We start from the raw sequence: 15,478 nt of genomic DNA, 5'->3' as shown, positions 1-15,478 counted from the left end.
CTAATTTCAAAAATCATTTCAGGAATATTGAAACAGATAATATAATATTTAATATTTATTGAGTTTAACAGGTTTTTCATTTGTTGTTCATCTTTGTACCCAGTTGAGATCATAGGGAGGTATTGTTTCTAAGAAACTGGTAATGTTCACAAATGTAAAGTACATAAAACTCATCCTCGACATAGCCTTCATTACAAAGATGGCATAACTATTATTTTTATCATGTACATTTTTCTTTCTAAGATTTTTAACATTAAAGTTGTGTAGTGATATTCGTGATTTACAGAAAGCTCTTCTTAAAGTTCTATCCTGTTCAGATACATATTTTTCAGAAACAAGTAATGATTTCATATTTGCATAATGACACAGAAATCTGGAGGATGATATGGATGACTGTGCCATTTTTGGGAAAATATGTAATTTAATCTTTGCTTAAGGGTAAAGGTTAATAACTTATCATTTCCAACATCTTGAGGTATCCAAACAAGGGAAAAAAACAGACATAAAAAGAATATTTCTTATATCAGACACCCAAGAATCTTTCCCATTATCATCCAATCTTTTAACATGTTATAACATTGAACGGTAAATCTATTTGAATTCACCTGTGCGACCAGTTTCTCCTAAAATAGCTTTGTTAGACGTATATTACCAACACCTAAGAAATGTATAAAGTATAAAGAGTGGATTTTTTCGATGGAATCATTGTATTTCACTCCCCACATTTCGGAACCATAGAGAAGAATTGGTGCTATTTTTCTGTCAAACATTTAGAAACAACTGGGAAAGATATAAACTTATTTTCTTTAAAGACCTTATATACGGGATCAAAGCTTTAGATACTTGTAAAGCTGGCTGCATGATAATCTGGAGGATACAATCAATCCTAAATATTTGTAGTGTGAAACAATGCTTACTTCTTCATTACAGTACGCCCATTTTTCAAATTTATCAAGAATACCACCTTTTCAGAAAACAATAATATATAGGCCCCATTTTTCACAATATAAATGAAGGACATTTAACTGTTTCTGGAGGCCTTAACTGAAAATGATAATAAAGCAATATCATCTGCAAACAGTAATCGCATTACATCAATGATATCTTGCGAAACAAAAACTCCATGATCACACCCATTATACATTTCACTTACAAGTTCATGCATGAAAAATATAAATAGCACAGGACTGAGCACACCGCCCTGCCTTACACCAGTTTTGATACAATTAGTGATTCCTCTATCTGTCCTCATACGTGCCTTAACTGTTGAGTACATACTCTGAAGAACATTTGACAATTTACCAGTTAATCCTTTAGTAATCAATAAATGTAGCATATCAGTCAAACGCCTTTTTACAGTCTATAAAGGGACAGTGGAAACGACCTTCCGGTTCACTTAAATTTTTTGTACACAAAGCTTGAAGGATAAATATATTGTCTGATTGGGAATAATGGGTCTAAATTCAGCTTGGGATCGATTCTGATAACAAATCATTTACATTTTGCCATGTTCTAATATGTTTTTCGATCACAGCAGAAAACAGTTTGCCAGTCACGTTCAAGAGAGAAATTGGATCAGATATGTTTCCAGATTTATGTAAAGAAATAAACATTACCCATATTCCAGGAGTCTGGGAAAACACTAGTATCTAACATTCTATAAAAAGGTTGCTTACGATAAGGATTTATTAGTGATTAGTTTGAGATATTCAGGCGGAATGCCATCCTGACCTACTGCTTTAACCCCTTTTAAATCATTTAATGCTTGTTTGATTTCATAGTCAGTGATTTCACCTGATACGAGCTGGTCAGTAAACGACATAGGCATGTCATTACAATGTTGACATGAATGTGAATCCAAAAATGGTTTTCTTCAGGAGGACCTGGAGGTAAAGGTCATGTGACGTCACTGAACACACCAACAACTCTCTCTGCCCGCAGTGTTGTGGAGGTAGCTTGGGAGACGGGACATACCAACTCGTATCACATGGGCCACAAAGGTCTGGTGGACCTGAAGTACACAGACGAGGCTCCGGGGCCTGACTATTACCCCAAACATCTACCACTACTGGGTAAGGCGATGGACGTGCCCATGCTTGTATTGATGCGTGGACAAACGTTCAGTTGACACAACCAAGAATAGTACCGGACTGGGATATATACTACTGTGAAAGAACATGTGACTGAAAGAACATCCTCAGACTGAAAGGGTTTTAGATGCTGTAATATTCCAGCAACATCAAGGCGGGGACACAGAAATGGCTCGAACCAGCGTCTGACAGATGACGAGCGGACGCTTTAACCATTAGGCTACCCCACCGCCCCTACGGCTGTGACAGATTAGCAGGAGTCATTTAATAATGAATGGGGAGTTCTTTAACTTCTGTGGAGTAGTAGATAATGTACATGTTTGGGGGGATACCCAGTTTAACAGCGGCAGGAATTCATTATTTGCCTCGAGAATAGCGTACAGGTACAGAAAGTAGGATATGTGTCAGATATTATTCAATGTTTTTAACAGATGTCACATCGGCGGCGTTGACCGGCGCCATCAGCAACACAGACTCTGGCATCAAGGAGGGGGACAAGGTGTGTATCGAGCTGGACGAGGCGGCGCTGAAGGAACTGCAGAAAGCTGCAGGGAGCTGGTCGGCGGGCATGGCACAGGTAGGTGATGGGCAGGCGGTGTAAGGAGTTTGTGTACTGGTCAGCAGGTATGGCAAGGGTAGGTGATGGGCAGGCGGTGTAAGGAGTTTGTGTACTGGTCAGCAGGTATGGCAAGGGTAGGTGATGGGCAGGCGGTGTAAGGAGTTTGTGTACTGGTCGGCAGGTATGGCAAGGGTAGGTGATGGGCAGGCGGTGTAAGGAGTTTGTGTACTGGTCGGCAGGTATGGCAAGGGTAGGTAATGGGCAGGCGGTGTAAGGAGCTAGTGTACTGGTCGGCAGGTATGGCAAGGGTAGGTGATGGGCAGGCGGTGTAAGGAGTTTGTGTACTGGTCGGCAGGTATGGCAAGGGTAGGTGATGGGCAGGCGGTGTAAGGAGTTTGTGTACTGGTCAGCAGGTATGGCAAGGTTAGGTGATGGGCAGGCGGTGTGAGGAGTTTGTGTACTGGTCGGCAGGTATGGCAAGGGTAGGTGATTTGCATTTGGAGTGAGGAGTTTGTGTACTGGTCGCTGCACATGACGTGTTACATCTTCAGTATCGTTAACGCACGCATAGAGGCGACATAACGTTTTCCATACCGATATGAACGTCAATGCATTCAAGATAAAGTTAGCACTGAAGATGTGTTGTAAAGAATACAGTTTGTAAACGGATGATTAAACTTTTGCTCGAATTTATGTATTTATATATATTTTAGTACTCATATACTTCAGCTCCCAATTCTGCCTGTATATAGTAGAATTCTATAAATACGGCTGTTAAGACATGTGACATTGTTAGACTTTCATAGTAAAGTACTGCTGTGGCGAGTTTGAAGAGACCTGCGTAAATACATAGAGGATATCATATGAGTACCCATGTCATACTATGTTTACGACACAAGTGCCTAAATGTTGGTATTTCCCGAGCGAGAGCGAGGGATATACCGATATTTAGGCACGAGTGTCGTAAACATAGTATGATGCGGGCACGAATATAATATTCTATTTATTACTGAAGTCGTCAAATTGAGGAAAATAAACCCAAATCTACTTTTAAACACAGGCTGGCTACCCGCAGTCGCCGCATGTAGAACGCAACGTCACAGAAGAAACGTTACGTCATAGCCTTGTTCATGACGTCACGTCACCATTACAAAGTGATATTTTGCCCTAGGGCATTGTATGAAAAAAATGAACCCCGATATTTTCGCCCTCGTTGGTAATAAATGGACATATCCGAGACTCGACACAAATGTAAATGATTGATATGAACGTAGGGGCAGAATAATTACTTCGACACAACCGTAAGTTAGACACAAAGGTGTTTGTCCTAATTTTAACACTTTGGGGGTGGGGGGTGAAACCTATCCGGGATTTAAACCCAGACTCTCAGCATGAGACACCAAAACTGCAATCTGACCCACTCAGCCATCGCAGCGTCCACAACAAGGAAGTCTCGACAACTGATAGCCCAGATCAGATGCTTTGTTGCCTCTGACAAGCGTTAATCGTACATGTTGCTGAAAAACACAGTGATGAAGATAATGTCGTAGTTTCATTTAATCAGCAAGATAACAGGCTGGCTCAGATAAATATTTTCGAAGTTATCAGATAACTATGGGAGCGTAGTCGCGCCACAGTCTATTTTTATGTTCTCCTTAGAACTTTAGACTGACACTAATACACTTTCATAGATAACATCCACCGTGTAGCTATTTACAAGCTGATATTGGAGCAAAATAACATCGCGTGTTAAAGACACGTGTCATTATAAACTGTAACAAGATAATTACTAATGGCGTAGATGGAGTAACATAGTGCCCTTGTTCTGCAACAAGATAACAGGAAACGTCAAAGCCAGAGATTGGCCAGTCGTGATTATCCGCCGAAACAGTTTGTATTGTGCGTAAGATGCAAATGTATGGAAGCCTAGAAGGGACATTCCCGCATTGTCGTTATGTTGCATTGTCCGCTTCGAGTAATATTTGGTTGATTCAGCCAAAGTGCGACAATGCGACATAGCGACAATTTTCAAGGACAAAAGATCGCGTTGTCGCATTTTGATTACTATTGCCTCTTTTTGCTTATTTTTGTGAGGTCGACAATGCGACAATGTCCCTTCTATTATCCCATGCAAACGAGCGGTTGACATTATATGAATGGAGCACTGGAATCATTGTCAGAACGTGTGAACATGTCCTGCCCTTCCAGTAGAACACACTAAGGAGCATTCGTAACTACTCGTGTCATTCCGGCAAGCCGGGTGGCGTTCTTCTTGTAGGTCACGGAAATAGGCGAGTAGTTACGAATGACTAAGGAGAACAAATAGTGTTTGTTAGGTGCTTGACGCCACGAACCAGTATTTCTGCCATACATGTATTGTTACAGATATGGAATATTAAATTTCTTTTATCTGCAGCTTATTGGCAAGACGGGTACGGTGCGGGGGTTCTCCCAGGCGGGGGGATGCCACTGTGGAGTTTGACAGTCAGAAGTGGAGAATTGTGCCAAGGGCTCTCAGAAAGGTACGTCAAACATAGACTAACGCCTTGTCTCTGAATACATATAATGTTTATAGCGACAAGTAAGTCCTTTTAAATTGAAAAGGAGACCAAGTAGGAAAGAAGGTTCAAACTCTGAGGAAATCTAGACTTGCTTCATTTGGGGCCTTAGCAGTGAAGAAAGTGAGTTTAGTTTTTACGCCGCACTCAGCAATATTCCAGCAAAATGGCGGCGGGGCGGTCTGTAAATAATCTAGTCTGGACCAGACAATCCAGTGATCAACAGCATGAGCATCGATCTATGCAACTGGGATACGATGACATGTGTCAACCAAGTCAGCAAGCCTGACCACCCGATCCCGTTAGTCGCCTCTTACGACAAACATGGGTTACTGAAGATCAGTTCTAACCCGGATCTTCACGGGTCCATGCAGGAAGTGCTATGCCGAAGGGTAAATAGGTTCCTTGACTGAGACAGACCAGGTCAAAGACTGCGGTGTCACTGGTTGCAGCTGTTTCCCTGTACACCTTATGCTGCTGGTCACAACCAGGGAGTAGGGTCTGGTAGGCAACATTCACTACACTGTCATTCTGTGTGATATGTCAATTATCTTATTTATAGTAATTTATCTTATTTATAGTAATTTATCTTATTTATAGTAATTTATCTTATTTATAGTAATTTACATGTACTATTAACCCTAATTAGACAGATACAATGTTCCAGTTTATGACAGGACGCTAATTAGCTGGGGTCTAACACTGTAGCAGGGTTCCCCTCTAAATTCACCTATAATTCATAGATGTGTGATATTTGTAACGGCGATTAAGTTAAGCCATTAGTTATTGACGCCAACGCCAACCCACGTACATGTCTGGTCGCAGGTCCCGAAACTGTCTCCCGGCAACGTTGTGAGGATCATTGACGACGAGGAGACGGTCAAGAACCTCCAGGAGGATCATGGCGGATGGCTTGATGACATGCAGAAGGTAAGGAAACGCCGTTTGAGTGAATGAGTGGGTGGGTGGGTGAATGAGTGAGTGAGTGTGTGAGTTTAGGTGAGTGAGGGAGTGAGTGACATCTGAAGCCAGTTCTAGACACCTTAAGCATATTCACAAGGACCACGGCAGGTAGGTGGTTGTCACTGAAACCGCCATCTTTACATTACAGTTCAGATTACAGGAATGGATGTAGGCTGATGGACTGATTGAATTAATTAGAGATGGCGTAATACTACCTATTATATGAAGGGAATACAATTTACACTGTGGACAGTTTACTAGTCCAGAAGGTCGCTACGACTGAGATCAATTAATGTGTTGTATTATTCACTCATCCGACAGGTTCTCGGTCGACGAGGTCGTGTCGTGAAGATCGACTCTGATGGAGACGCTGCTGTCAAATTTGGTTCCAGAGTGTATCTCTTCAATCCATGCTGCTGTAAAGTGGAGGATGGAGAAGTTGACGAGGATGAAGATGATGATGATGACGACAGCGACGTCGGCGACGACGATGATGATGATGATGATGATTTTTTAAGATTGCGTAAGCCTAAAAGAAACATCTCTTTAATTTCACTGTACACAACCGTCCACGGAACACTGATATCATTGATATGGTAAGCGGTACATGTCAGTAATCAGACAGGGGACGGAGGTCACATGATCATGTCATACTGCTAGTTTGGTTGTTTGTTGTTTAACGCCGCACTCAGCAATATTCCAGCTGTATGGAATGACACCTGATTATGGTGGCAGCCTGTAAGTATGGACCAGACAATCCAGTGATCAACAGCATGATCATTGATCTACGCAATTTGGATACGATGACTTATGTCAAACAAGACAGCGAGACTGACCACCCGAATCCGTCTGTCAAATATTACGACAAGCATGGTTTGCTGAAGATCAATTCTGACCCGGATCTTCACGGTTTCATACTACAAATGTTGGTTCACCAGATCACATCCAGATTATACAACGTAGGTCAGCTTAAACGAACGCTCAGCTTTTAACGATCATACAGAAATCGGATATGACGAACAATCACATTCACTTGTAACGAGAAAAGCGTCATATATGAACTAAAATGAACCATCAGATATGACGAATGGTCAGATATGTAAATAACTTAAAACAATCCGCAAGAAAGAACAAGCAAACAGAACTGAAGTTAGGTAATAGTATTCCTGTAAGAAATGCGATCTGATGACCTGTTAGTAATGTACGTTTCTGCATATGACGCATTTAACATGAAATATATATTTATTTGTTTGTTTGTTTGTTTGTTTATGAATGGAGTTTGTTTATGAAATGCAGTTTATAGAGGTTGTCATGATCTGTTAGACGTAACAAATATATATCATACCATGCCATGTCAGGAGGTATTCGCACTGATGTAAACAACTGTTGTTCTGTAGAACTTGGAGGAGGATTCGGAAACTTCATCGCTGGCCTGGCGCTGCTAGAAGCTCTACAAGATGTCCAACAGCAGGCGGCAGGGCCAGCCGTGTTCTTTAAGGCCATAGTGGAAGGCGATATCGGCGCTGTGAGGAATCTCATCCAGAGGGACTCCGATCTGGTAGGAATATAGTGTAATCGACAACAGGAAATAACTATATATACCACTGTAACTGTATATATCATCGAAGTGCACCATTGTAGCCGTGTATATTATTATTCCCAATCACACGGAAAATGATCGACAAAGAGCTATTTTACGATAAACATTGCAGCATTCGCTCTGATGCGGCCTTAAATCAGTTGTTTCAATCAGGGGTGATTGTAGTGATTTGATACCTCTGGCTAAATGATCTGAGTAGTGGACATCCACATACATGTGTAACCTCAAGTCGAGTCATCAGCACACAATGCTGGCTGGTCGTAACTCCAATAGTGTCTACTGATATTTCATCATTCCCCCAGGTGAACACCTCCCACAACGGCATCCCCCCTCTACAGGTGGCGGCTCATGAGAACAAACTGGACATCGTCAAGCTCCTCGTCCAACATGGCGCTCAGAAAAACGGCAGGGACAGAGATGGGGACACAGCCCTAGTGTTGGCTGTCGGCAAGTAGGTTATATCACAGCCTTGAGTCTAGCTTCTCCCTATCTGATACGTGTGAGTCTAGCTTCTCCCTATCTGATACGTGTGTATCTCCCTACAGTAAGGGAGAGTCCCCTGACCATACATCTTGTTGTGCACCAAATATTTTGATTTGAAAAAAATGTCACAAGTTCAGAAAACGACATGTTTCGATATTATTTATGTGTTAAGGTACGAAACTGCAACAGTTTCAATACAAAATTATTCATCATATTTTACCAGCAAAAACCGGGACACGTCAACAAAATATCGTCTAGCTACTGTAATAACTAAATTGAAACTGTTGATTATGTATTCAAATATAGCATAAGCTCACTCTGGATGCATTGAGAAAATTGTTACATCGTGAGTCAAGGTTGCAGTTCAACTGGATAATAAGACTTTACTCACCGGATACAATAGTAAGACTTTACTCACCGGATCCAATAGTAAGACTTTACTCTCCGGATCCAATAGTAAGACTTTACTCACCAGATCCAATAGTAAGACTTTACTCACCGGATCCAATAGTAAGACTTTACTCACCAGATCCAATAGTAAGACTTTACTCACCGGATCCAATAGTAAGACTTTACTCACCAGATCCAATAGTATGACTTTACTCTCCGGATCCAAACAACCAAATTCTGAAACAGTAATCTTTTTTATGAATTTGAACAAACAAGTTTAAAATTCAGAAACAAAACAGGATGTGTCTACTTTGAAAACAAATACTCACTAACTATTATTCTAATTAAAACACGACAATCTATGTTGAATATTTTGCACTACTGCCAACAGCGAATGTATATATCTAGTGTTGATTGTGGGTAGTCTCGTGATGTCTAGTGTTTTGTGTTGTCTCCAGATCAAACGAAGCTGTCGCTGTGTTCCTCATCAACGCAGGAGTCGACGTGAACATCGCCAACAGTAAAGGCCGATCTCCTCTCCACATGGCTGCCTACAGCGGACAACCAAGGATCATCAAACTGCTCATAACCAAAAACTGTGACGTCAATGCCAAGGTGTTTGTCTACCCATGTAGCGTATTAGCCTGAAGCCTGAAGTCTGCAATGTAGCATTGGAGCAGGCCCTTATATACATGAAGAATATACTTGAAGGTTATGGCCTGCAGAATGTGCAGTCATATAGCTTGTAGGGTGGCATGGACACACTAGGTACAGTTGTGAGATATGGGTGTAATCTAGCTGTAGTGTTCAGGTGTTTGCATGTAACCTGAATCAGTAAACTTGTGGTATAGAAAAGTAGTTGGTAGTTTCTGGCATTATACTGTAGTATTTTGCTACACGAAGCTATTATACATGTAATGTAAGATACTGTTGTAGCTTACTGAAATTGATGTAACAGATAGATAGATAGACAGATAGATGGATGGTTGTAGCTTGTAAAGGTAGATTGTAGAAAGTAACAATTTCTTTGTAACATTGCACATCCACTCGGGTATAAGTCGGTTGAGATTTTGTTCTGTAGCACTTTGCTTTGTTGCATGGAGTTGCGTATACTGGTTATTGCACTTGTGTATACTGGTTATAGCACTTGTGTATACTGGTTATAGCACTTGTGTATACTGGTTATAGCACTTGTGTATACTGGTTATAGCACTTGTGTATACTGGTTATAGCACTTGTGTATACTGGTTATAGCACTTGTGTATACTGGTTATAACACTTGTGTATACTGGTTATAGCACTTGTGTATACTGGTTATAGCACTTGTGTATACTGGTTCTAGTTTATACTTGTGTGTACTGGTTATATCACTTGTGTATACTGGTTATAGCACTTGTGTATACTGGTTATATCACTTGTGTATACTGGTTATATCACTTGTGTATACTGGTTATAGCACTTGTGTATACTGGTTATATCACTTGTGTATACTGGTTATAGCACTTGTGTATACTGGTTATATCACTTGTGTATACTGGTTATATCACTTGTGTATACTGGTTATAACACTTGTGTATACTGTTTATATCACTTGTGTATACTGGTTATATCACTTGTGTATACTGGTTATATCACTTGTGTATACTGGTTATATCACTTGTGTATACTGGTTATATCACTTGTGTATACTGGTTTTTGCACTTGTGTATACTGGTTATATCACTTGTGTATACTGGTTATAGCACTTGTGTATACTGGTTATATCACTTGTGTATACTGGTTATAGCACTTGTGTATACTGGTTATAGCACTTGTGTATACTGGTTATATCACTTGTGTATACTGGTTATAGCACTTGTGTATACTGGTTATAGCACTTGTGTATACTGGTTATATCACTTGTGTATACTGGTTAAAGCACTTGTGTATACTGGTTATATCACTTGTGTATACTGGTTATAGCACTTGTGTATACTGGTTATAGCACTTGTGTATACTGGTTATATCACTTGTGTATACTGGTTATTGCACATGTGTATACTGGTTATAGCACTTGTGTATACTGGTTATATCACTTGTGTATACTGGCTAAAGCACTTGTGTATACTGGTTATATCACTTGTGTATACTGGTTATAGCACTTGTGTATACTGGTTATAGCACTTGTGTATACTGGTTATATCACTTGTGTATACTGGTTATTGCACATGTGTATACTGGTTATAGCACTTGTGTATACTGGTTATATCACTTGCGTATACTGGTTATATCACTTGTGTATACTGGTTATAGCACTTGTGTATACTGGTTATAGCACTTGTGTATACTGGTTATATCACTTGTGTATACTGGTTATAGCACTTGTGTATACTGGTTATAGCACTTGTGTATACTGGTTATAACACATGTGTATACTGGTTACAACACATGTGTATACTAATTATATCACTTGCGTATACTGGTTTTATCACTTGCGTATACTGGTTATATCACTTGTGTATACTGGTTATAGCACTTGTGTATGCTGGTTATAGCACATGTGTATACTGGTTATAGCACTTGTGTATACTGGTTATTGCACATGTATATACTGGTTATAACACTTGTGTATACTGGTTATAGCACTTGTGTATACTGGTTATAGCACTTGTGTATACTGGTTAGATAGATAGATTATCTTTATTTCCTCCAAAAATATGAAGATTGTTTCATGTTACAACAAAGTGTCAAGTTGAATATACAATGACTCAGTAGACAGTTAATTGTGCAGATATTTTAGAATGACAGACTGACATAAACTCAGCCACTTATAACATAGCTTCCGCCCATTCTGTCATATTTAAGTTACCAAGTGTTGTACAAGATCTACCAAGTAAATCAGCAATTATTACATCGTCATCATTTTCCCAGAAGTCAACAAAATCAGAGATATTGATATAATATCACAAATCCTTTCAAACATATCATTTCTCAAATCATTAAGATGTGTACAGGACATAATAACATGTTTAACAATATCAGAGGCTACTATTCCACATATACACTCTCTGATTCAATCTTTTACAGCCAATGCAAACAATATGAGAGAGTTTGTAAAATGTAGGCTTTTAATCAGGGCTAGTTCCCACAGCCTACTTGGATTAAAGGCTCTCGGATAAGGCAATATCTGGAGAGATCCTCTCTCACTGCTATCTGATGACACAACAGACTCTCGTAAGCATCACAGATTCTGGATTTAACAATATCATTCCATTTTGCTTTAGTACATATAACCCCTGTTGTGATGTATGTATTAACAGCGTCAAACAAAGCCATACTTGTTTACGAGCTTAACCATGTACAGGATAGGTGATGGGGATTTACCAATGGTAGTCATACATTTGGATTCAAATAGACGATGAAGAAATAATTGTTTAACAACATAGGCATCATTTAGACGGCAGATTCTACCAAACATAAGCAAACAAGATTTTCTATATACCCTTGAATTGGCAGTAGGCCCAGGGTATCTAGAAACACAGGAGAAGCAGTGCGTTTAGGCAGACCTTGTACCTTTCTACAGAAATACCTTTGTGTTAACTCCAACACGTCCAATTCTTTTGACGTTAAGCTGCTCCAGACAGTACAACCATATAAAGCACATGGTAAAATGACATTGTTCCATATACGACAAGCACAAATAGGATTGAGTGAACCATAGCACACGCTCAAGGTCATGATACATATTAACCAGTTTACGTGCTTTTTCACATGATGACATTGTTCTATCATACGATTTATTACATGAAGACAACTGAACTCCAGCGTACGTAACAGATTGCACGAGAGGGATGGCCACAGAACCAAGATACAGACTAACTGGTGTAAGATATCTGTCTGTATTGAATACAAGCAAGGCACTTTTACTGACGTTATACTTCAATTTCCACTTCAAACCATATACTGGTTATAGCACTTGTGTATACTGGTTATTGCACATGTGTATACTGGTTATAGCACTTGTGTATACTGGTTATAACACTTGTGTATACTGGTTATAGCACTTGTGTATACTGGTTATAGCACTTGTGTATACCGGACATAGCACATGTGTATACTAGTTATAGCACTTGTGTACACTGGTTATATCACTTTTGTATACTGGTTATTGCACATGTGTACACTGGTTATAGCACTTGTGTATACTGGTTCTAGCACTTGTGTATAATGTTTATAACACATGTGTATACTGGTTATAGCACTTGTGTATACTGATTATATCACTTGTGTATACTGGTTATAGCACTTGTGTATACTGGTTATAGCACTTGTGTATACCGGTTATAGCACCCTTGTGTATACTGGTTATAGCAATCTTGTGTATACCCGGTTATAGCACTTGCGGCATACTGGTTATAGCACTTGTGTATACGGTTATAGCACTTTTGCATACCGGTTATAGCACTTGTGCATACTGTTAAATCAATTTGTGTATACTGGTTATAGCACCTGTGTGTATGTCGGTTATAGCACTTGTGTATACTGGTTATAACTTGCAACTTGTATATACTGGTTATAGCACTTGTGTATACCGGTTCTAGTACTTGTGTATACTGGTTATAGCACCCTGTGTATACTGGCTATAGCACTTGTGTATACTGGTTATAGCACTTGTGTATACTGGTTATAGCACTTGTGTATACTGGTTATAGCACTTGTGTACACTGGTTATATCACTTTTGTATACTGGTTATTGCACATGTGTACACTGGTTATAGCACTTGTGTATACTGGTTATAGCACTTGTGTATACTGGTTATAGCACTTGTGTATACTGGTTATAGCACTTGTGTATACTGGCTATATCACTTGCGTATACTGGTTATATCACTTACGTATACTGGTTATACCACTTGCGTATACTGGTTATAGCACTTGTGTATAATGGTTATAGCACTTGTGTATACTGGTTATTGCACTTTTGTATACTGGTTATAGCACTTGTGTATACTGGTTATAGCACTTGTGTATACTGGTTATAGCACTTTGTGTATACTCGGGTTATAGCACTTGTGTATACTCGATTATATTACTTGGATTGATTGTGTGTGCTTTCGTTGAATTGGTGTAGGCAAAACCAATGTGCAACTGTATGAATCCGCGTAGCGATTCTTACAAAAGTTGCACATTGGTTTTAGTTTCATACTAATGCAACGAAAGAAACACAGTCAATCCTTATAATTAAATTCAACAACAAATACTATAGGCTTTCAACAATATTTTATTTAAACACAATCAAATTCATCGAAACAGATATCTTTGTTACCACCGATCAACATTTTCGGTGTAAGAATTCGGTAATGGCGTGACATGACTCGTGGTGACACATTTACATAAAAATGACACGCCTACCAAACCATTAGCCAATCAGCATAGAGCACCCCCAAACAGCTGTCAATCAACCAAGCTAACACCGGGTTGCGAATCAGAACGGAACAACACAACGTGACGCGTTCCGGTAACGGCAAAGTTTCAAGTTCAAACATATGAATTATTACCAGCGAACTGAAAGACACAGTTTGGAAAAGTGAGAATTGGAAATGAAGCCCGATGACATGAAGTTAATGGAACTGAGATTGTTAGTGGCAGCAGTATTTGCGCAAGTGGAAAGGGGCTGTGATGTGACTGAGATTGCGATGCCATGAACTGATGTTCCAACGTGCGCATGCTCTTTGTCGGGGCAAGTTACAATGGCGGAAAGCGTCTCGCTAATTCTTAGTTTTTGAGTAGTCGTTGTGTGGCGACTATAACTACGCACGGAACTTTCATTCCTATGGCCACTCATTAACATTATGTGACGAAGTTCAAAGCCAGCGTCACTCATAGCTTGGATTGCTGTGGCGCGAAGACAATGAGCAGTGTATGACTGACTACATTGGGCATTGCGACATATGTCAGACATGAAACGAGTGAACTGGTATTTTTTGACTGGGGTTGCTGTATACCAAATGTTGTGTGCGTCTTGAGAACTTAGTGCATCTTTATTACAGTGCGAAAAAAGTGATCCGGCATTTGGGTCACTTTTGTCAAGGAGCTGGCGAAGTGCATTGACGGGACATTGGTTTATATCATTCGTCGCGTACATTCGTTTGTCGCTTTGCGCTTCATCGCTGCTGAGACCACCCTGGATGTTTTTTTGTTTCGTTTCGTGGGACAGTGGGACATATTCAACATTGCTATCATCTACCGAAAATTCAAAGGATGTGGGCGTAAGCTGCCGGTGAAATTCAACACCACGACTTACAAAATGGATGGCCAAGTCGTACCTACTTTGTACCGGAGGATAACAGGATTGGATGCCGAATGCAGATAAGTGTTAATTTTCATCAGATCACTTGTTTCAATGATTGATTTATGTTGTGTGGGACGTGGCAGGCCATGTTGTACATTGTAACTTTAATTTAGCATCAAGCATCATTTGCAGAACTTAAACCGCTTGTCCCTTACAATGTCAATATCTCTCCGATATCATTTAAGTGTCTTTTCAGGGCAGAACGAACATTTTTAAAGTGTTCTTGTGATACTCGGCAGCATGTGCAGCCGGCATATTTTCATCTTGTTTCCTGGTTTTTAGGCTGTGCCTCAGTGTAGAAAAATCTCAACTTTGTGTTAAGTTCCTCTGGTGTAATTGTTGAAAATCCACAGTCCTCCCCTCGCTCTCGAACGACCAATCTAAATAAACAGAATGAAAACAATATCTAGAAACCTGACTATGACAGACCCAACTATGTAAACTTTGAACTAGGTAACTTTATAGCAAATCATTTTTCTCGGTTAGATCTAAAAAAATTAATCT

At 39.8% G+C, this 15,478-nt stretch overlaps 1 protein-coding gene across 1 annotated transcript in view; it reads left to right on the top strand.

Annotated features, from left to right (window-relative positions):
- Window positions 1-15,478, top strand: part of LOC124267820 (E3 ubiquitin-protein ligase MIB2-like) — a 72,882-nt gene that overhangs the window by 6,118 nt on the left and 51,286 nt on the right. The window contains exons 5-6 of the mRNA XM_046702816.1: window positions 1,878-2,072; window positions 2,522-2,667. Coding sequence (XP_046558772.1) covers window positions 1,878-2,072; window positions 2,522-2,667 — 341 coding nt within the window. The remainder of the gene's footprint in view (window positions 1-1,877; window positions 2,073-2,521; window positions 2,668-15,478) is intronic.

The sequence above is a fragment of the Haliotis rubra genome, unplaced genomic scaffold, assembly GCF_003918875.1.
Source record: "Haliotis rubra isolate DU_JTF1 unplaced genomic scaffold, ASM391887v1 Scf134, whole genome shotgun sequence".
Classification (NCBI taxonomy): Eukaryota; Metazoa; Mollusca; class Gastropoda; order Lepetellida; family Haliotidae; genus Haliotis; species Haliotis rubra.
This window is presented reverse-complemented; position numbering and strand designations above follow the sequence as displayed.